A 23232-nucleotide genomic window follows, 5' to 3' on the forward strand; every position below is an offset into this window, starting at 1 on the left:
GGAATAGCAGCCCCTCCATGACGAGCCGAACAATGTTGGAGAAACACTGATCTTTAACGTGAAACTGTTTTATTCAGTGTTTTTACGGTCTTCAATCACTGAGTCTGTTTATTCTGGAGAGGAAGGAGCTCTACAATAATTTGGCCTCTGGTAAAAACCTTGATAAACACTGTAGGAATCCTAATTGGTAGAAAAAAATGACATTATGCATTTAAGAGCAGATTTTTTTCTTTACATTATTGTGAAACTGCATTGTGCCACTAAGAAAAGGCACAAGCAGTTTTTTTTTCCATTTTCATTGCTATTGTAGAAACTAAACTTTTCAAAATAGTTGCATTACAAATTCAGATTTTTTTTTGTGTGTGACTGTAATATGCAAATAAACCAATATCTTGTGAAATTAGCATTCATTTGGATTGATGGATGGAGAAGATTAGGAAAAAAAAAAAAAAAGCAAAGCAGAACCCTGTCTTCATAAATATGTATTGACAAGACAGTACATAATGAGGCATTTTTAAATGAACAAAAAATAGCAACTTTTCAAATGTTGACATGTAACAAGTTCAAGTTGTGTTGCGTAGACGGTGGCTTCATGGAAACTAAATCCTGGAAGAATAAACAACAGACATTGAAGAAAAGACAGAGTGAGGGAGAGATACTTCAGGAGACTAAAGCTGTAGATGTAATGAACTGAGCTCAGCATTACAATAAGTGAGATGGACACTGTGGCGTTGTTTTTCTTGCAGATATCTTCGACACTGAAGTGCTCCCTGCTGCGGTGTCTTCACTTCTTAGAGGTCACTTATCAACTTAGCAGCACGGTAAGTATCCTTGGGTTCTCTAATGATGAAGTTTCTGTATGTGCCACTCTTTTCTTTTCAGCTGTGGTTGGTGGTTACATCTGCTCACACCAACTACTGAGTACTTCCTTTTTTCATTCTGAACAAACTGCCGTCAGAAATGGAAAAACAGAGTCAAAGAGTTTAAATTCTGAAGGAGCTCGGAGCTGGGCTCGGCTCCCTCAAGAGACCTGAGTCCAGCTGAAGACAGAGTTTGGACAGGTCAGAAAATAGATGTAGAGACATTTCTACTAATGCAAGGTTACTGTTTGAAACTGTTTAGTTTAGGTACATGATTTATATCAGATTTTATGATACAACTTCCAAATGTAGACAAACCCTAAAACACAAAGATCATCAGTTTTTCTTTTCCGAAAAGCTTCAGCTGATCCTAGTGCAGCATCTGATAAACCTCACAGCAAACTGAGCGCCGTAATTATATTATAAATCATGAATATTTTGATGTCTGTGTTTGTGTTTGTATCCAATCTGTGATAATTAAGAGTTTTGTTAACAGTCTCATTAGGATACCCAAGTTTTAGTTGCAAGAACAAAACAATTTTTTCATTACCTAACTTTGAGTTATATAAGCATTTCTTTAGCTACAAAAAAGCCAAAGTTTCAAATGTTAAGTGCTGTCTGCAGCAGCTCTGTCAGAATTATGCCTGACTGAAATAATTTTTGAATAAGGAAGTGATCTGATCAAATAATAAAAGAACGAGATAACAGACCAACTTTTCTCTAGTGCAACAGTACATACGTTCGAACTTTGACACCCAGCCCTAGTTAAAAGACTGTATTGTGGTTAATTGTGGACTAGCAGGGCACGCATTGGTGAAATCCTTGACCGTCTCAGCCCGTGCTGTGAGTGCTGTCCATGAGCTTTCCATGTCTGACTAGACTAGATAATACACATGTCAAGTATGTAGGCATACAGAGTACACAATTCATGTTTTCCCTATAATAATTGGTGTGTCATGCACATGGAAATTAATAGGCCCGCCCCCTTAAAGTTGGAGATTCAAATCATCAGTTGAAGACCCCTCAGTTGACTGAGATCGCTTCCAGTTGAGTAGTTCCAGTTGATTTTTTTTTTGCCAGTCAGTGTGCTGTGCAGTGTATTTCTTGGGACATTTTGGTCCCCAGATTCTGTTGCAGCGTGAGCACTTTTGACTTTCATAGTGCTCTTAGGTACAAGCAGTTGTGGACATGATACAGTGACCCAGAGGAGGAGAGACTTTGCAGTGTAATGTGTTCACACCAGGTCAATGTAAAGATGCAAATTAGACACAAATTCCCGCTGGGTAGCATGATGGATGTAACGCGAATGACGCAGCACAAATAAAGTGGCTTTGCATCATATGCTTATTCAGGAGAGCTGAAAAATCTGAACCAATTTGTGCCGAGATAGCCAGTCAGCATTGAGATCCTCCACGTATGTATGATGCCGAGGACGTACCAGCAGAAGTTCATTCATTGATTCACATGTATGACGCAAGTTATACACCCGTAAGAAGTGAGTCAACACAAAATATTCTAGCGTTCAAACTTGCTCAAGTAACGCAATGTGAAAAACTTGCGTTGCATTTGGTGGGAACACAACATAAGGCTCTGAGATATTTTCTGTGTCCACTAGCTGACCTGGTGGAGCAGGTGCCCCATGTACAAAGGCTGTGTGCTCATTCCCCCTCTCTCTGCCGATTTCACGCTATAGCTGTCCCATCAAATAAAGGTAAAAAAATATCTTTAAAAAAAGAAATGGTGAATTAAATCTCACAGCAATTTAATAACGACACAGTCTCTGGCTTTTGTTTGATATCTAGTATTGGCAAAAAATGTTGCTGCACATTTCCAACCTGTTGTTAGCATATTTAGCTTGTTTACTATATTACCGGTTTGTTGCTGTCACACTGAATGTCCCGCTGAGCCCCTAAGCCCCTAAAACTTTAAATGGAAAAAAGAAAACAAATCATTGAATATTCGTTTTGAACAGCCGAATCTGATTCAACTGACACAATGCTGATTGAGGTACAGCCGTAGAAACTGTTAGTCTGCCTTGTAAGCCTGTTTGGTCTTGGCATTTGCTGATGGAAGAAACTACATTGATATCAGAATACAGACCCCCCGTCTGAGTAGATTTTTGTTGTTGGACACAATTTAGTCCATCTAAATGTCAATATATTTAAACAGTATGTAGCTGTACACATTTTCCAGTGTGACATTATGCTGGTCAATTTAAGAAGTAATCAGCAGTCAGATAAAAGTCATTTGAAAATCTACAGGGATGCCTGGTCGGGGTTGCAGCTGTGCCAGCAGCAAAAGGAGCAAAATCTGAGTGTATCTTCGTAAATTGATGATCACAAAAAAGGAAAAATCATCTCTGTGGTTAGAGCAAAGATTAGGTAAATAAACAACTGTTTGGCTTACAGTTTTGCTTATCTTATACAAATAGTCACAAGACAACCCATTGTGAGCCACCGAGTACATGCATAAGGCACACAACACTCTGTGAGAAGCAGGATTCAAGGCACCGGCCCCAGGTGAAGATTTTAGGGAGTCCCGTTTGATTATTGTGCACATTTGGTTTCAGATCAGATGAGCTTATCTAAGGTGGACTCATCTGTGATCATCTCATGAAACTGCTGTGTGATCACTGGTGTAACAGAGCACGTATGTGAATGTGTGTGTTCAGCACCACTATTAAGAGCAGCTGTAGTCTACAGCTGGTGTGGCAGTGAGGTCCTCTGAGTGTCTGATAAAATGAAAAAGAAAGAAAGCATGCTCTTTAACTACCTTTCCGACATACTGCATGTCTGTCCCGGTGTACTCCTCCAACAAAAAGAACTGGTTCCACATCCAACCTCGTTTGGAGCGTCTCAGCGGCACTCCATTGGCGTCCTCTCCCGTCAGCCCCGTGGACCCCTTCCGCCCCCCTGTAGTCCTCCGCAGGGCCCTGAGCCCGCACCCTGGAGAGCTGAGGTGGGCCATGACCCACAGCACCATCAATACGTAAACTTTCCTTCTATCCATGGCCACACTACCACAACCTTCTGTCTTCTCCCCCCCCCTCAGTGGTCTGTGTCCAGTGGTTTTTGGTCAGAGTATCGGATCAGTCCACATGCTGTAATCTACTGAAGCAGGAAAGGCTCCTCTGACTCACATGAGGCGGCAAACAGCACCTGGAACATTTACAGAGAAAAACAGAGTGTCAATACTGGGAGGGGAGGCAGCGATTTGTTACTGCACAAGCTCTCGTTTTGTTCCATAACCTGTAGTCAAGACCAACTGAGTTGAGCTCCAGGCTTTCTGAAGATGCAGTGCTTTTAAAATTGAGTCAAGACCAAGTGCAGATAGGGATTGAGAAAGAAAAAAAAAAACTCCGCGAGATGTACTTCCAAAAATGTGCTTCAAGTGTTTGTTTTTTTTATAAAATCAATAGAGATAAAGATCTATGAGAACACAAAAACAAATGAAAACTAAAATAAGTAAACCTTGAACAAACACTCTAAACAAGGAATGAAACAAACCAGCGAAATGCCAGCCTGTTTCAGTGAAATCAATTGACCTAGTTTTTTGACACAAAGTTAATTTTACTCTCAAATCCTTGGCTTTTCTTTACATTCTCTCATCCCGTACCATCGTCTTACTTCAGACATTTTCTTTCCCATCTTCTGCAGTTTCCACCTGCTTTAGTGAATAAACTAAAGATGCTGGAAAGGCAGATCTGACGCGACCCTTGATATGTGGCAATCACTTGAAAAGACCTGCCTAAAATTGAAGAGCAAAAGCACAAATTATTCAATATAATTTATATAATTTGTTTTTTGTTGTTTTTTATTTTATTTTTGTTATTTATTTACATAGAAATCTTCATTATCAAAAAAACTTAACTGTTAAAAGTAATTTAGCCCTTCATTATACGGTCTTTTGATAAGCACAAGTTTAATCATTTAATCAAATTTATGAAACAACCTTAAATACAATCTTCTTACACATGAAAAACATCTTTAAGAGGAAAAATAATTGTTTAAAAAACCTTTTTGTTACATCATCAACAAATTTCTCCTGTAAACAGCTGTATTTTTTTAGGTTTCTCTCCAAACACGTCATTTTACAAGATCACATTTGAAACATCAACCTCCCTTGACTGTTAGTTCTGGCCACCTGCTGCTAACAGCTAACGTTAACTAGCTCTCCTCCTGCTGATTTCAGCACAGACTTACAGTATTTTGTAGCATTATCAGGGGAACAGTAGGGTGCCTCCCCTCAGTCCTGAAGGCGTCCTTGGGAAGATATCTGTCCATGCCAAAACTGTTTTCTGTTGTTGCCAGGACAACAGGACAGTATTAATCTCAAGTCCTGCTTTTTAGCCTGCGCAGACTTGATGTGACACAACGGAGAAACATCTGCCCCTGCCATCAGTGAATGTCATCTTATCTGCTGTACTGGCAGTCAACAAGGCAAATATTGGCTGACACAGATGTTTGGCCGATAAAGTGGTTCATCTCTAGTTTTTACTATATTTGATACATCATAATTCCCTAGAATGCTGTGAAAACATCAAATGTCTCCTTCAAACAACTGTATTTATTGAAGTTCTCAAAAAAAACCCAAAATTGTACAAGACTACACTGAACACATCATGAGAATAATTTACCAAATCTTAAATTTTACTGAAATATAACTCAGCTGTTAGCAGTTAGTGGTTGGAACTAACATCTAACGGAGGTTGCGCTAACAGCTAATGTTAATTAGCTCTCCTCCTGTTGATTTCAACGTGGATTTGCTTTTCACAATGTAGTGGGAAATATGAGGGAAACAAAGGTGCATCCCCTGACACTTCATAGTGATTTTATTGCGTCCTCTCATGCCAAAAATGTCCTCAGAGAAAATCTATTTGTTCCAAACACATTTACTATTGTCCAGTTATTGACAATGGTATGTCATTAGTCTGGAGCTCTGCGTTTTAACCTGTGCAAAACTGAAAAACATCGTCCACTGCCGTCAGCGAATGTCCTCTTATTTCTTTGCCGAAAGGCGGATAGCAGTCAACAAGGCAAATATCAGCTAATACCAATGCTCAGCCAATAAATCGTTGCATTCCTTGACAATACACAGTTTGAGGCAGAAGATTTTGAATGATCCAGTCTAGGTCAAAAACTGGCATGAGACAAAGGCCAACATGGCAAAGAGCAGGCTTCAAATCTGTAACACAGCTTTGCATGTGATTGACTTTTCTACCACCACACACCCACATCCACACAAGCTCTGATAAACATTCATGTGCACACATGTGCTGCATGTTGACTGTCAGTCATCTGATTGATGGGCAGGCTGAGTGCCGCCTAACCTGATAAATATCAGATTAGAAATATTACACATCAATGTATTGGCTTACATCTTGTACAGCATGTGTAGAGCTACTTTATCTGCATTAAGCCCCTGAATCAACATCTAATAGAGTGCAAGGCTCAATGTGGAGCGGCCCATTCTATCTTTTTAAACAATCTGCTTCGGCACACTTTGTTATCAGACCCAGCAGAATGCCAATGGAGACCCTGGGCAATGTCAACCCCAGTTTATTACCTTAAGATCAGTGTAAAGATACTGAACAAAATGACTGTTTGCAAACCACAGAGAAGGGCCCTGATGTGAGCAGTGGAATATCTCCGCTCTCCGTCTCTCAATCATTTTCTCGCATCCATCTCCTTTCCTTTTTCTCTGCCCGCCGTCCTCTGAAGGCCGGAGCAGAACGTGCTGGTAAATGTGTGGAGGAAACGGAACAAGAGGAACAGAGCAGGACGGAGGTGGAGGGGAAGGAGGGGTGGGAAGAAAGAGAAAGAAGGCCATGTATTCTGCTTTTGTTCTCATTATTCCTCCCCGGCTGGGCAATATCCAGGCCGCCAGTGTTCCGCGGCTGGGGTTTGGTAGGAGGGTTATCAGTGGGTCCGCTGGGGAGCGTCTGCAACATTCCTCCATATCGCACGCTCTCAGAAGGCTGGTGGGGTGGGGAGGAGGGTGCAGTCTAGCCCCAATGTATGGCAAGTCTGGCCGGCTTTCCTCACACAGTATGTTGGGGAATGAGGAAATGATGTCTCTGGACATGAATTAAGTACCCTGACCTGCATGCAGAAGTGGAGCCAGACAGACTGAAGGGAGTGAGAGAAATGGAGCGAGAGAAGAGGAGTGAGAGGAAAGGTGCCGGCTAAGGGGAGTGTAGTCCTGTCACAATATTACAGTTCTGTCTCGGATACTGGCGCTAAGTTTAGTATCTGAAAATCTGATACCAGAGAAATAAAGAAAAACCATCAAGCAATGTCACAGAGCAACCGCTGAGCTTTACACAAACAGATGTCTTACCACATCGACTGGGAAAGCTTTATAGCAACTTCTGTACAGGGGTTTTGATGTCGGCTGGGTGTCTTTGTTGGCTCGATAAACAAAATACAGTAGCTGCATATTTCACTCCTGTGCCAGTCTGTCAAGCTGTTTGTGGTGAAGAAGGATACGGTTCAAAACATAATGGAATGTTTGATACAGTTGTCTGTTTTTTAGCTATTTGGCTCTGTCTGTTCCACTGGCAGGGGTTCATAAAGACAGTTTCACTCTCTCCTACAAGCCCATCCCAAAGGGCCACGATGGCTCAGAGTCCAACATCATGTAAAGATGCTTGTGAACTGTTTTTTATTAACAACAGTGTGGCGTACCTCACTTTGCCACAGTTTACAGATCCTAACATACATGGTAAAAAGAGAAAAAGTCTCGCACTCATTTTTCCAATGACATGGAACTAGGCGTGTCACAATAACAACATTTGATGGACGATATATTGTCCCCAAAATGAACAATATTATTGCCATTTTGATACCATTTCATGCCGCTGAAAAAATGATAATATTTTAGCATAATAATGCAATAAATTTGGAATTCTTAAGAATATTCAGACAATGCAGGTTTTAAAACATGATTTTCTACTTTAGGAGCTGGACCGTTTAGTAGGAGCACTGTTGGAATAAATATACTGTTTGGTTATTTATGCTCAACACTCGCAGCACAGAGTGAACACTGGGCACAGGCGGAGTAGTAGAAGGCCAGGCACCGTGAAAGTGAAACTTTTAACCGTTCATTGCACTGGGTCTCAAAGTTTGCTTTGAGTCACAAACAGCTGCACCTCTCATCTATCAATCTGATTTGATTAGCTCTGATTGAACTGGCCTTTCAATTATCCCCCCTATGACTCTCCATAAATTGCTGCTGAGGAAAAATCAGAGGAGCTCATAAAAAAGACAAACACAGGCAAGAAAAAAGGACGTTTACGACCCCCCCAGAGTCGGCAAAATGGCCGAGGTCATGTCCATATATCGAATGATATGTTGATAATGTTTTCTTTACCAAAAGGTTTGTAACCAGAAAAGTTGGTTCCCAGCTGAGACCAAAAAACAGAACATCGGCCTGAAGTGCACACCATGATGACATCAGTGGGCGTGTCACATTCTACAGGCTGGAGAAAGAGGATGGAGCCCTGCACACAATAGACTTCTGTGTCAGTGGTTTTCAAACTTTTTGTGCCTTAGGCACACCAAAGGGCAAGCCAAAAGCTGTGCACACTAGCCTCTGTAACATGTGTTATCACTTATAACATAAAATGCCATAAATGTTTTATTTACTAATGTCAAATAGCATTTAACAACCAACTTTTCATTCATTCATTCATTCATCTTCTAACCGCTTCATCCTCTTGAGGGTCGCGGGGGGGCTGGAGCCTATCCCAGCTGACATCGGGCGAGAGGCAGGGTACACCCTGGACAGGTCGCCAGACTATCGCAGGGCTGACACATAGAGACAAACAACCATTCACGCTCACATTCACACCTAAGGACAATTTAGAGTTATCAATTAACCTAGTCCCCAATCTGCATGTCTTTGGACTGTGGGAGGAAGCCGGAGTGCCCGGAGAAAACCCACGCTGACACGGGGAGAACATGCAAACTCCGCACAGAAGGGCTCCCACGCCCAGGATCGAACCGGGAACCCTCTTGCTGTGAGGCGAGAGTGCTAACCACCACACCACCGTGCCGCCCCAACCAACTTTTACTCATGAAATATTTATTAACAAAATGATTCAAGAATCAATTTTAAACTTTTTAAAATTACATCAAAGCACCAATAAAACATCCATATAAACAGGAAATGATGTAAGACAATGCAAGATAATGTGATGTGTCACACACTTGTGATTCCCTCACATGGACGGCGACAAATAAGTTCCCTGTGAAGAATTTTTTAATTAAATTACATTTTTTAGGTAGAGTTTGCCAACATACTGATACAGTCAATGCTACTGGGCGGCAGTAGCTCACTCCATAGGGACTTGGGTTGGTAATCGTAGGGTCACCTGTTCAAGTCCCTGTACGGACCAAAATATGGAGCATGGACTGGTAGCTGGTGCCAGTTCACCTCCTGGGCACTCCTGAGGTGCCCTTGAGCAAGGCACCAAACCCCCCCAACCGCTCGGAGCGCCTGTCATGGGCAGCCCCACTCTGACATTAAAATTTGCATCATGACACACCATTTCAGAACCACTGTTCAGTGTCAGTTGGTCAATGCTTTTTTTGGATAACAACAGATATTTGTAGAAACAGAACTAAAGCTTGCAGGTAATCAGTGCAGTCTACCACCTTGCTACTGCTGTTTACTTCCTGTGTGAGTTGTTCAAAGATTACAGAGGTTTTGCTCAAAACTGGTGGAAACGCAGGCTGGTTCGCTGGATAATTCAAGAATCAGAGCTCATTTGGTGGGAAGGTGTAGAAAACAACATCCTTGCTCGTTTATTTGCTAGTTAGCACATTAGCTCATTTGTATTCTGTGTACATCATTTTTAGGTCTGCAACTAATGTATTTTTGCCTAGTTTTGTCTGCCAGGTTACAATTATAAAACATGGGAAAATCTCCAAATTCCTGCATTTGAGTAGGTGGAAAAAGAGAATGTTCATTATTTTTGACTAACATTATTTACTTTTGTACAGTTTACAGATAATCTTAGCCTTTAAAATGAGTAGCCACCTCTTCAGTTTCCCAACAGTCCACTCTTCAGGTTGCTTTTGTGTCAGTGCAGCTGGTGCTATTGTTTTTGAATTGAGAGCGGATGGTTGCATGTCTGCTTTGCTGGATGACTTTGGCAGTTTCTGGGCCAAACCAGATGACGTCAAACTGTCTTAATGAACTTCTGCTATTCTTTAAACAAATTCAAATCCCGCTGTTTGTTTACGCCCTCGAGATGTGGTGCTGAAGTGGAACTTCAGCATCTCACAAACAGACTTGTTAAAAGTTTTTGAAATCAGATGTAGTTACCGTGACAAGACTAAGGGGCAAACGGGGAGAGAGGGAGTGAAGGAGAGGTAGAAACGTCCTGTCAGAGCAGCGTCAGCAGTCAGGCTGGGAGACTGGACCATCCATTACGCTACCTGTCTTCCAGAGGCAGCCAAGGCTTGCCCTGCTTTCCCCTTATGAGGCAAATTGCGGGCGGTTGAAGCTGGGGGTTAGGTCCCCTCTTTCTCTTTTCCCTCATGCGTTGCAGTTTATAGCACAACCCCACTCTCCCCCTCCTGCCTCCACTTCCCCATCCCCCTGCCGCTGCCTACTTTGCTTGCATAGACCTGAGCTGATATGCATTATCGCTGGGCTTTTCGCTGAAAGCCAGTCACTTTGCATGTGTCCTCTGCCTGGCTCAGCACGGGGAGGGGGAAAAATAGACTCCCGGGTCAACAGTGCGTGTGCTGATGGAGGCAGGTGAAAGTGAGATGGACTGTCAGGCTTCTTAATAACGCCCGTAGAGAAATAGTCTCTCAGACCACCACTCTGTACTTTCTCTAAGCCGCAACTCTCATGGCAGAAGCTCTGTTTCCTATCCAAATTTGCTACATGACTGGATGCTTTTTTCCCAGCTTTTTCTTCCCCTCTCTCTCGTATTTCCCTTTTTATTTTCCTCCCCCAACTCCCAGCGCACTCGACTTTATGAATTTACTTAATTGACGCTGGTGAGGAGCATGTGGGACTTTGAGCTATTGATTTGCTGTAGGCTTCAGCGCAGTTGGAAATACCAGTCGGTCTCTAGGGTGGACTCATGAAGCTTTCTACCTCGAGTCCCCCAGCACAAGGAAGCCGGCCTTTACAATAGATTTCTTCATAATGTCACTGTGGAAAGCTAATACTTTCACTGTATGGAGGGCTCCGCCGTCCCTAAGGAGCGTTCGCCCCTTGACCACATTTGTCATACCCTGGAAGCCATATTGTACAGCTCCATGCCCTGATAATTCTCTTGACAAGGGACCACGACCAGGAGTAAGTCAGCTAAAGCTTTATTTTGCTACATCAAAAAATGTCACAGCGGGTTAAGAATGCCATGGTGCCACATGTAGCCCAGTGGCTATGACAAAATGCCTGCCTCTTTATAGTTGTACTGTATGAGAGCGGAGTTGAAGAAAAGATGGAGGGAGACTTAAAGAGAATTATTGATTTCCTGCGACTTGGATCTTACTTGTAATAGGGGAGAGTGGGGTCAGTTGGGACAGGGGACGATGTCTTTTTTTTAGCAAGTTAAAAAGTAACTATGCTCATACTAAGCCACACCTTCACTTTTCACCTCAAAGTGAAGACCCTCTGACTATTCCTCACATTTTATTCACAGTTTGGGAATCTACAGTATGTGGATTAACATTTGGCCTTTATCTACCATATTGTTTTTAGTTATGCCACACACAAACATATTGCTGGAAAGTCAGCCTGTTGATGCCAGTGCTGGCTGATTTAGCTAGTTCAAAGTGTATCTGTTTTTCCTGGGACAGTTGGAAATTTACCCATCGGCAGTTGAGACAGAATTATTTGAAGTTCCTACCTTGTTACAAATAAACAAAAAGTAACTAAAAGCAAGACAAAGGCTTTTCATAGTTGAATGATTTAATTAACTTGGTTTAACTTGTACTTTAAGTCATGTTTAGCCTGATATTTAGACTGCTACAGTGAGTTAACATGTTAACATAAGACATCATAGCTCCCCAAAAGTCCAAAAGTGAAGCCAAAATGTCAGTCAGTACAGGTCATTAACCCCGCCCCCTCCATGTTAGTGGATGGAACATGTAACTAAAAACTCAAAGTACACCTCAACAATAGTTTCTATCATTTAATGTAGTGCTAATCACGCTACTGTGTATGCAAGTCAAGCCAACTTGATGTCATAATTGGCAGCAATGTGTGTCAGTTGGTCTACTCACGGTTGATGGCACTGCTCGTGATTGGTCTGATGCTGCGGAGATCACTGATGGGCAGGCTCAAAATGAGGTCACCAGCCCAAGATGGCAGTGGCAGTTATCTGTGATATTTTCGGCGTTTTGTACAGTTGGGGTAAGTGGAGTCACGTAGTCCATTTTTTATACACATTCTATGGTTCAGACTGTTAGGTTTAATTAATAGGCCAAGTGCAAAAATGCATGAACTACATACAGACTTACATGTCAACCCCTGAGCATATTTTTCAATGTGCTACAACTACTTAACTTTTTATTAACTCTCAAGTTGTTGTTATTCTATTTTTGTTTTGTTTTGTTATGTTCTTCAAAACGAAACAAGCTTAATAGCCTCAATAAACCTATATGCTACATGTAGCCACCATACTGAGCTGAAATGAAACTCGAAAGAAAGCCAAATTCCAAATCTGTAACAAGAGGTTCAAATTTAGACTGCATTTTTTGTTGTAGTTTCTTTTTATCCCAGAAAGGCGGAATCTTGGGAAAATGCACTCCTTGTACATTTAATAAAATTGTGCCTCTCACATTTGGATTGGGCTGTAAAAACATAACAATCTGTTTGCAAACACTTGTATCTGTTCAGGAATCAAAATATTTTCATTGTGATTGAAGTCGTCTTTCATTCATATTAATACAAAAGTGTCCCAGCTGACCCTGTTCTCCCCTACTGGCCTTCACGTCTAATGGCACCAAGTTAATTACTCAGATTATTAATGACAATAATGACTTGGTAATATCGCTAAGAAGCAGTCTGACAGGTCAGGAAACACGAGCAGTCAGAAAATCAGGCACATTTTAAACTAATCCCCAGTTTGGTCGCACTAAATTGGAAAAGAGAAAAACAGTCCGCTGTGAACATCCATCACAGTTTACAGACTGAAGTCCTGGTTCAACTTTGACCCACCGTACTTGCTGTAATTTTGGGCACACAGTTTTATTACTAATTATTATCGACATTTCGGCTGCACTCACTTTCGCTTTTACCTTCAAATAAACCTGCTTCTTGCCCCATCAGATTTTATTGTAGCAATGTAGCAATCACCGTGTCTCCAGATCCCAGCAATTAACATGATGACTATAATGTTACTAAAACCAATGGAAAAACCTGCAAACCCAGGTTGTATTAAACCTGAATTTTCCTTTCAAGGAATAGAAGCAGGAACAAGACTATGTGACCATGACAGCGAAAGTGCCAAAAGAAAGAGTGTGTTCTTGTTCACAGCCATCTTCCTCCAACGCCTGTCGCTGGAGGTGATTTTTGAAAAGGAGCCACAGGTCTCGTCTTTCCCTGTTCGCTTTCTCAGGGAGCACCATCGTCATAATGAAGGTGTGTAATAGAACATGACACCATAATTATATTCTCCCAGTTAAGAGGCAGTGTTTACAACAAGCACAAGGCTGCCTTTATTTTCTCCCTCCTTACACACACTCACTCTCTCTTTGTCTCGCTCTCTTGCCTGCCCCGTCTTCGCTTCATATCATGTGCCATTTAATTGCATTAAAAAAAATGCTTGATGAAAAAATGAAAAAAGTAAATTGCTTTAAATTGCCTGTCACAGATTGTGTGGAGTCGCCGAAGAGCAATAAGACTTGCGCATTGTGTTGGGTGCTGGGTAAGCAAGATTAATGTGTCTGCTGCCAATTTTCGAATGCCCCGTGATTCCACGCTCAAAGAATTGCTTGGGATAACATTTTGAATCAGGACAATTAGCTATTAAATGTATCTATTGGTTTTATCGAACACAAGACCATGAGGATAGAGACAGGGACACAGAGAGTCACACAAATGCATTTGTCAATACATATTGGATCTGACCAGCTAATGGCCTTTCCAGTACATATGTGCCGTTACACGCAATGACCTGGGTGGCATTTTAGCCTAATCTAGACTTGGGAGTGATCTCTTAGAGTAGGCCTGCTCCTCTTCTCTCTTCTGTCTACCTCTCCCACCTTCTCTTCCTGTTTTTCTTTTTCTTTTCCCTAACGAGGGATATGAGCGACACAGCAAAGCACCCTATCGCGCCCGTTGAGCCAAAGACTTCCACAGCAACCCAGAAAGAGCCCCGGGGGTGCAATTAAAAGTGAGAGAGGAGAATGTCAGCCAGGGGGATGAGCAAGGAAGAGGAGAGGAGGAGAGGGGGTGAGGGAGGCAGGGGCGATGGGGAGGGTTGGGCATCGGTGCCACAGGTAACGTGGTCATGTTACAATCCACAAAGGAGACCCTTAAAGGCGGCTAATGTGCAGAGGTGTCAGCAGCAGGTTGCTCCACCATCTCTGCTCTCTTTGGCCTCCTCCCTCCCTTCTTCCTCCTCCTCCTCCTCGTCCTCCTCCACACCTCATCTCAGACTCAGTTTGTTAAGAGGACCCAGCCTCAGAGTAGGTGTCATTCACAACTCATGTTATGCTGCTCGCTGGAGAAATTTACAGCTAAATCCCAGAGTGTGGTTTGGGGAAACCGTGCGCTCGACCCAAATCCGGGGCTCTCCATTTGTCTTATTGCCCATGTGGGTTAGTGGTTCACAACCGAGTTCCCAATGGCAAATGATTAAAAACTGTGTAGCTGGGTGAACTTTTGCTCTCCAAATGTGTAAAAACAAGCTGTGTGTGTGTGTCCCCTGTCCTTGCAGCAAAATGGACCCAGATGTCACCAAAAAAAGAAAAAAGTCCCTGTCAATACATATTGATCTTTTGTTTAGCTGAGAAACAGCGTCTAGACACATTGCCACATTGTCTTGAAAATAACTTCACCCCGCACTCCAATCTGACATACAGAAGCGCACGCCTCACAGATTAAGGCGAGGAAATTGATCACTAAAAGGAGATTTCAGACAGATGGGGGATATTACCACAAAGGAAAATAAAAACTGTCTACGGATTGAGGAGGGCAAAAATCATCATCATAAAATGCCGGCGAATAAACAGCTGAAAATCCCCAGTCAAATTGGAATGCAAAGCTGAACCGAAATTCCTGACTGAATGTCAGTGCTGTAGTGCAAAACACCAGAGTCCTCTAGTCCAAATTAGGATTCAACCTACAACACTGGAATAGCACCAAGATTTAGTTAACGGTTCTCTAAGTCCCCTTTCTGCTTCTAAATAGCACATTAAGTTTCACTCCAAGATGTGTTGCCAACATTCAACTTATTCCTAACAATATCATTTAAAGGATGTTGTTAGATGTTTATCTGCAAACTAGTAACATATCTGAGGAAATATTAAGAAATACACAAGAGGACACATGGTTGGTATAAACCCTCAAATTGTGAACTGTGTGGTTAAAGGAATACTTCAATCTCCAAAAGATCATTTGTATATCAGTAACTCGCACAGTGTTACATTGAATTTGTGAGGAAAACTTTGGGGTTTTTTTCGCATGCCTCTGCTGTGAACGAAGAATCCAAAAAGGTGATCATTCTTCATGAACTGAAGTCATTGGGGTCCACATTTAACAACAGCAAAACTATATCAAAAACATCCTTTTACATACTCTCACACAACTTGTTCTGTATAATCCAAGTCTCATTTATCCAGTTGTATCCTCAGTACTTTAATAACACAAGCATTTTCGGTAAAATGTTACTATTTAAAGCTCCAGTGTGTAGGATTTAGAGCCATTTATTGACAGTAATGGAATATAATATTCATTACTATTTTGATGACTGTTTTATCATCATCTGATCATAGAAACCGTGTTTACGTTACCTTAGAATGAGCCGTTTATATTTACATACAGAGTCCGCCATGTTGTTCTACAGTAGCCCAGAATGGCTACATCAAACACGAGCTTGAGATAGCTTTCGCTGTTTCATGTCAGCCACTGTAGTTCTCCTACGGAAGTTTTAGTTCTGCAACCCCCTCGCTAGATGCCGTGAAATCCTACAAACTAGACCTTTAAAACACTTCTACATAACAATCTAGGACACAGACAAGTAGTGCAATTGTGCCGTTTCTGGAGAAGTATTTTTAATATTACAGTTTTGACTAGAATGTATGTGTTTGCAAGGTATTGAGCATACGGCACAACTGGATAAATGAGACTTGGATTATACGGTACAAGATGTCTGAGAGCCTGCTCCTCATATTTTGACACTTGTCAAATTTCTCCTTTTGTATTTTGAAGCAAAAGTGGTTGGCAGATCTTGACTAAAACTTGACTTTTAGTTTCATACAAGGCACGGACACTGGTCTCCTGGGTCAAAGTCCTGTGCTTGTTAGACCCAACCGCCTTATGCAGGCTTTAGCGCTATTTATGATGCGTTGTGTACGTAATGAAGCAGATGGGTTTACAATGAAGTCTGTAGGAAGCCTGATGTGTAACCACATTGAGCTGAAAAGAAACTTGAAAAAAAGCCAAATTCAAAATCTAAGTGATTCATGAAAATATAATATGTTTTTCTGAAACTGTGTAAAAGTGACATTGTAAATACAAGATGTTCAAATTTAGACTGCATTTGTTTCAATTTAAAGCAAGTGTTGGTGTTCGTTTTTTAACCCGAGGAGACAGAACTTGTGCCTTTCATATTGGGGTTGGGCTCTGAAAAACTTGACACTTTCTTTTCAGACATCTGTATCTGCAAAACAACTTGATGTTGACTTTTAGTTTCACACAAGGCACGGACACTGGTCTCCTGGCTCAAAGTCCTGTGCTTGTTGGATGAGGGCTTTAGCACTCTTAATGCTGCATCTAGTAATGATGCGGATGGGTTTACACTGACGTCTGTAGAAAGCCTGATGTGTCTCGAACAGATGCTAAAGCAGTATGTTTTCAGACTAGGCTGGTAAATGGATGTCTTGATGTAATTTTGCTGTTGTTAAATTTAACAACAGTAAAATTACATCAAGACATCGAGGGAACCCTATGACCTAATATACCACAAATGTTTGTCTTTTTTGGATTCTTCATTTACTGTAAAGGATTGCAAAAAAAAAAAAGAAAAAGAAAAGTTGTACTTCCCTGAATTCAGCCTAATACAGGGTAAATAATTGATCTGCAAATGATCATATGAGGGGCTGACATATTCCTTTAACCAATGTCTGGATCATACATCACATATAGGGATGTGGGACTGTGCCTTTGACTGAATGACAGCAATCCAAACAAATTAGCTCATACTATCCCTGTCAGCGGCAGGGGTGTGCCCACAGCATTCATCCCAGTGCTCCGCTCCAGAGCTCACTGCAAACACATTACCTTGCCTCGCTGCCCAAATGCATACCAAATAACCCATATAAATCATACAATCTGGGCCAAGTCAATGAGAGCCCCCTATTTTCCCTGTTTTCTAGTTATTTCCACAGTGCCATCATTCAGCAGAGCTTGCATCACTCAGTCCGAAGCTCTAACAGCCGTCGCCGGAGTGGCCCAGTTTAGAACCCACCGAGGGCTCCTGAAGTAACCCTTCCTCTAGTGCACTTGATTTTATGTCTCCACAGCCTGGACTAAATTGAGGGTTGCCAGCTCTCCACACAGTGCTCTGTTTTTCAGCTCACTCCCTTTTCTTTCTCCCTGTTGTCACTTTGACAAAAACAAACTATGAACTTGCACCAGTGTTTATGGCTGTGTTTACCATCGAGCGGCACAGCAGCTGAAGAGGACCCTCTCAGCACATTATTTTAAAGGGTCCCTCTTCTCTGAAGTCACTCCAGATTCTCTTAGTATATTAGGGCAGCATCATTTTGTTCCAGCTCCAGTGCCAAATAATGACTTTCAGCCCTGAAATATGGTTTTGAACTGTGCCATCATAAACAACAGAGACTCTCACTTTTTAGCGTGCAGTTTCTGATTCCACTTCTCAGAATTAATTGACTAAATGGGAGCTTAAAGTCATTATCTCCCCTTGCCAGTTTCTCCAATCCTGCGCTAGGGGCTAATAAATGGAGGTTTGATTTCGCTAAATGTCCTCTCGCGAAGATTAATAACGCCTAGTACCCCGGTGGCAAACAGATGTGGTCATCCTTGCTCGAAGGCAGAACAAATGGGCACGAGACATCCTCACACATAAAGAGCAAAGAAATAATAGCTTAATGGCATTCATCCGGTGACACCTTTGCAGATGAGACATCCTCGGTTGTTTGCTTTTCCTGTGTGTTCACCGGAGCACATGTTTTGTCACCAGCCGCCGTGTGGTCTGACACAGCTCTCTTCAGAGGCACTGACAATGGCAGAGGGGGGAGGGATGGGAGGATGGCGGAGGCTCAATGGAGGGGTCTGGCGGTTTCCTGCTTTCCCCACTGTGGCCTTTGTGGTGATACACTGGTGGTTATGGGAGCCTCCGACTCCATGCAAATCAGTGTTTGCTTCCCAAGTGTTTGTGTGTGCCATGTGCAGTCAAGCACGAGACTCTGTTTTTTCTGTACATTTAGCCCTGAACAATCAGGAGCAAAAGGCCAGAGCTGCATCAATGCAGGAATATTATTCACATTAAATCACGTAATTAAAATATGTTACTTCTATATCAATAATGTTGTTTACCTCTTGATAATATTGCCCTACCAGGATATTAGATCACACTGCAGCTGCTGTTTCTTAAATGAATAGTGCGTCTCTGGAAGCAGATGCATTGATTGGCCTACACAAAGGTCAAACTTGGTGCAGTGAATTGAAAATCAGTGAAGGAGTTGTGTTCCCACGTTCGTCTCAGCCTCCCGTTGTGACAATTACATGAGAAAGAACGACGTGGAAGCACATTTCCATCCAGGCGTATATTGACTGTAGCAGTGGGTCAGCAGCACGACAGCTACAAACACAATTGTCACACAACACTAAATAATACATGGAGCTAAAACAAAGACATTGCACACCTAAAATATGGCCCTAATAAAAGGCTGCACAGACGCAATGTGTCTCCCCCCTCGACTAAGACTAATGACCTTTCCTCGAAGCCCACCATAAAATAACACGGCGACAGTTAGGAGCACCTGTTTTTACATTATTAATACCGGAGTTTTCACACACACTCAAAAGCTAGAGACGTGCCCCGACACTATGGCTTTTGACTGTTCTTAAATTGGACAAAATTCTCTCAAACTGCACCCAACTAAAACCACTGAGGCATTCGAGTGTTAAGAAAGCCATTTGTCACAGGCAGGACTTCTGCCAGGGTATCAGCCCAGCCTCGGGATAAAAAACAAATGAAAATAATACAAACTGCATGAATGCCATTCAAGAATAAGCCACACAATTTGTGATTCTATCTGAATTCAAATGCCTTGTATAAATACATATTTCGTTAGCAAAGCTCCTCAAGAAATGAAAGGGGGGGATTTGCTGGCTTTTCATTCGTTGCCGTACATTTTGAAAAGATCATGCAATACTAACAGTGGTGCCCCCAGAAATTTTCCAAAGTGGTGTCCACTGAAAATCTTGGGGTGACACACCAAAACCAAAAGCCATAACCACTATCTGACGTGCATTGACTGATACTGGTATAGTTAACATTTTGAATGTTTAAATGTGTAATGTATCCACACAGGTTAGGTGTTTTGTTGTTCTTCAAATACACTGGCTGTTCTTTTCCTTAAAAACCTGAGATCTCATTCTTTTGGTCACTACCCAAAACTCATGACCATAGGTGAGGGTCACAGCGTAGCTGGACCTGTAAATGGAGCTCAGCTCTCTTTTTACCATGATGGTACAGCGCAACACCCGCATCATTGCTGACGGGATTATATATCTCATTACGTGTTCCTGGGAGGACCTCAGGATCCCCCAGTAAGAGCTGGAAAGTTCCTGGGGAGAGGGATGTCTGGAGTACATTGCTCAGCCTGGTGCACCCACGACCCAGCCCCAGATAAGCAGATGAGGATGGATGGATGGATGGAAGCCTTCTCAAGTTTAGGGTTTACCCATTTTCATTCAGATATCTTAAGGTGAGAGTACAAGGGACCTTTGAAAATGGCCATGCCAGTTGTTCCCTCTCCAAAAGTAAGCCTCAATTTGGAGCACTATTTACCTTCTTCCTGACAAGTTATGCCAACACAGTTGGTGCCATGGATGCCTTAAGCTGTCTAGTTTTCACAAAATACCATTACCTCCATGAGCGTGCAACAGCCTCTTAAAGACAGCCGTGTCAGCCTCCAATTATTTTAGCAAGGGGGACAGTGGGGGGCCAGCAATTGTATCAGAGTGGCCATGCCCCCCCCCCGGCCCCCTCTTGGGGACACCACTGAGTATTGCTGCTAAAATAAGGATATTTCTGCACCGTCCTCAATCCAGGCACGTCAAAAGGGATCGGGGCGTTGTCTGAGATGAACAACAGACGGCCATGATCTCCTCTGACCTTAACTGTGACTCATGTTTATTTACCTCGGCTAGTTATCCCTGAGGGACAGCAGCCTCATCATTGAAATGAGCGCTGTGATGGGTTGTTTTTTTATTGCCACTCCTGGGAACGGACAACTCTAATGAACAAAGAAGCCTGATTGATCCAGGTTAGCATTTGATTCCCGAGCACTGCCGAGACACACGATTCAATACGCTGGCATGCCACTGGAGCACCCCTTGAACTTTGCTGTACACACATCTTTAATCACACTCACCTTTTCTCGTGGCTGGTGTGACTTCCAGCTTATTTGTAATTACCAAGCTCCTCGGGGGGGTTGGCTGAACAACAGGCCCGGCCATAGGTCACGGAGAGACACTGTAGCTGGCCATATGGGCTCCGGGCCCAGGGGCAGAGAGTGGGTGGACGCCGGCTTTGGCACCGGCAAGTTACCAGAATGGTCGGAGCAGGGGATTGAATTATTCGGAGACAGGAGACAGCCTTATCGAGCGGCGGCCACATTGCACTGACGTTTTCACCCCAGTTTCTATTTCCCATTTCACACTTGGACTATTGCCAGATAGGATATGTTCAGCCACCTCGTTTTACCCCCAGATTCAAAATCGCCAGCCACAAGTCAAAAGAGGGTATAGTGCGTTATCTATCACCACCGCACCACCCTCCTTTCTATCCCCAAACCCTCTTGTGCCCCCTCCTTCCTCCCCTGTTGTCGCCAGCGCAGCAACAGCACGGTGTTATTACAGATAAACAATCAATACTGCATTAACGTGTCCACGGAGGCTACCTGGAGTTAAACAGGCAGACGAGGAAAATAATTCAACCCAATGTCATGGGCGGACTTCAAGCAACTAATCTTGCTCATGAACCGATATATATATGTATTGAAAATTCAGGCCACTTTCTTTCATTATCCTCAGCCATCATTTCTTTGTGTTTGAGGTCGCCAGATACATTCCTTTTCCTTCCTCTCCTCACTGGTCACAGAACGAAACTGCACTGCATTAAAGAAGTAATACCCTACTTTATAGCAAAGGTGACCATGGATATTGGAGAGCAGGGACCCATACGATCGATTTGGAGCGAGGAATGGAAATTTTAACATGATTCCCAGCCAGGCATTTTAACTCAGGAGTATTGGACCTCTCTCTTTTGATGACTGCTTCCAATCCAACTCCATTTCAAAATTCGGATGACGTCTTTATTTAAGGGAAGGGCAGTGAGAGAGGCGAGCCCCGGTGCCCTCTTGTTGGCTGTGTGGTCCTATTCCCTTCTTTGCGAGGCTTGTATGCAGCAAATTTGCATCTACATTCCCAATGCTGCCTCTGAAAAAGGCTTTTTGTTCAGAACCTCTGTGAAAAATGAAAACAAAGGCGTTCTTATGAGGAGGCCCAACAAATAGTCCCTGCCGCTCCCTCTCAGACTGGAATTAAATACTCCTCATTCCATCCTCATTCATTAGCCCTCACGCCCACAGCCCGAACACCGTACGGGGGTATAAAACACCTCACACGCACGCACACAAAATAAAGGAGTTGGACTTGGCTGAATGATTGCGGAGACTGTTTACTAATACTGCTGCTCACTCTGCTTTATTACAGAGTGCCAGGCTTTCCATTACTGCAAAGGGAGAGAGAAGGGGGGGGGGGGGGGGCAAAGGGGGGGAAGCGGACGAAGAGAAAGGAGTGAGAGGGAGAGAGACTGCCAATGTCAGATTAAAAGAAGAAGAAGAAAAAAAAGAATGGCTCAGTTGATTTACACCTTCATTACTCTCCCCTAACTCTGCTTATTGCAAATCATGATGCTGCTTTATGAGCTGAATCCTCTATTACGACAAGGCCGGGAAGACGGTGCTTTAGTCCATAAAGCAACCGTACAGTAACCGCCACCCGGCAGCACCCGATCCACTCATCCTACCACCCAGCTGCCAGAGGGGAAGGGAAGCAAGACAGAGACCGAGCCGCTGCCGAAACTCGTTCCGAGGCACAAACCCCCTCAGAGCTCGCTCATTTGTTTGCTCGCTGTCCCTTTCCCTGGCCTTGTGCCCGTGGACAACACACCCAGATTTCTCAAAGCCAGGTTGTCAAGGAAGTTAGTGGGCGCGCAGCTCTGTGGCTACGCTGGGAAGGAACTCACAGCGAGTGTTTAGTGTTAAGTGAGCGGTGCCATGTTTAAGTCAACAAACATGTAAGGCGCTGGAGGTGTGTGTTTACCATCTCCCCACCGCTGTGTGATGAGGTGCTACTGATGCGTTTACTCGAAGAGCTTTGTGTGTTTAGATAGAACAGAATGTTGTTTTTTTTAACTTTTATTTATCGAACCAAGGGGAGGTCTTAGGAGCACGCTTGCACTTTTTTCTCGCAATGATTAAATTTGTGTGTGTGTGGTGAGCAGGTCCAAGAAGAAATGCTGGGGGAAGCCAGGTGCAGGACCTAATAAATCAGCAGATAGGCTGAAGCGTGTAGGTGAGCACGGGTGTCAGTGTGCTGATGTAAACAGGGCGCGGGTGCGTTAAGACACACTGGATGGAGGTTTGTTATGTGTATGTAACACACTGCTCCGGCCTGGCCTGTCTGACTCCCATCTGGAACAGGGTTGACAGAAAAGTTGACAGATGCTTCGCCAACGTCCATTATTTATGAGACTGAGGAGATCCACACTGCATTTCACAAGTGTCTGCTTCTGCTACTGTAGGTCGAGTTCTGACATTGTATTCTGTGTGTGCCCACACATACACACATCCGCTTACTTCCTCATGTCTGTGGTGGAAGCTGATGAGTGAATACACAGGTCCACCTTTTTTTTTTTTTT

The 23232-nt window shown here is 43.0% G+C and overlaps 1 protein-coding gene across 1 annotated transcript in view; it reads right to left on the reverse strand.

Moving 5' to 3' along the window:
• Positions 1–23232, reverse strand: part of LOC126397484 (cadherin-6-like) — a 91342-nt gene that overhangs the window by 58676 nt on the left and 9434 nt on the right. The window contains exon 2 of the mRNA XM_050056322.1: positions 3633–4018. Coding sequence (XP_049912279.1) covers positions 3633–3869 — 237 coding nt within the window. The 5' untranslated portion in view covers positions 3870–4018. The remainder of the gene's footprint in view (positions 1–3632; positions 4019–23232) is intronic.

The sequence above is a fragment of the Epinephelus moara genome, chromosome 11 (assembly GCF_006386435.1).
Source record: "Epinephelus moara isolate mb chromosome 11, YSFRI_EMoa_1.0, whole genome shotgun sequence".
In the NCBI taxonomy this organism is placed as follows: Eukaryota; Metazoa; Chordata; class Actinopteri; order Perciformes; family Serranidae; genus Epinephelus; species Epinephelus moara.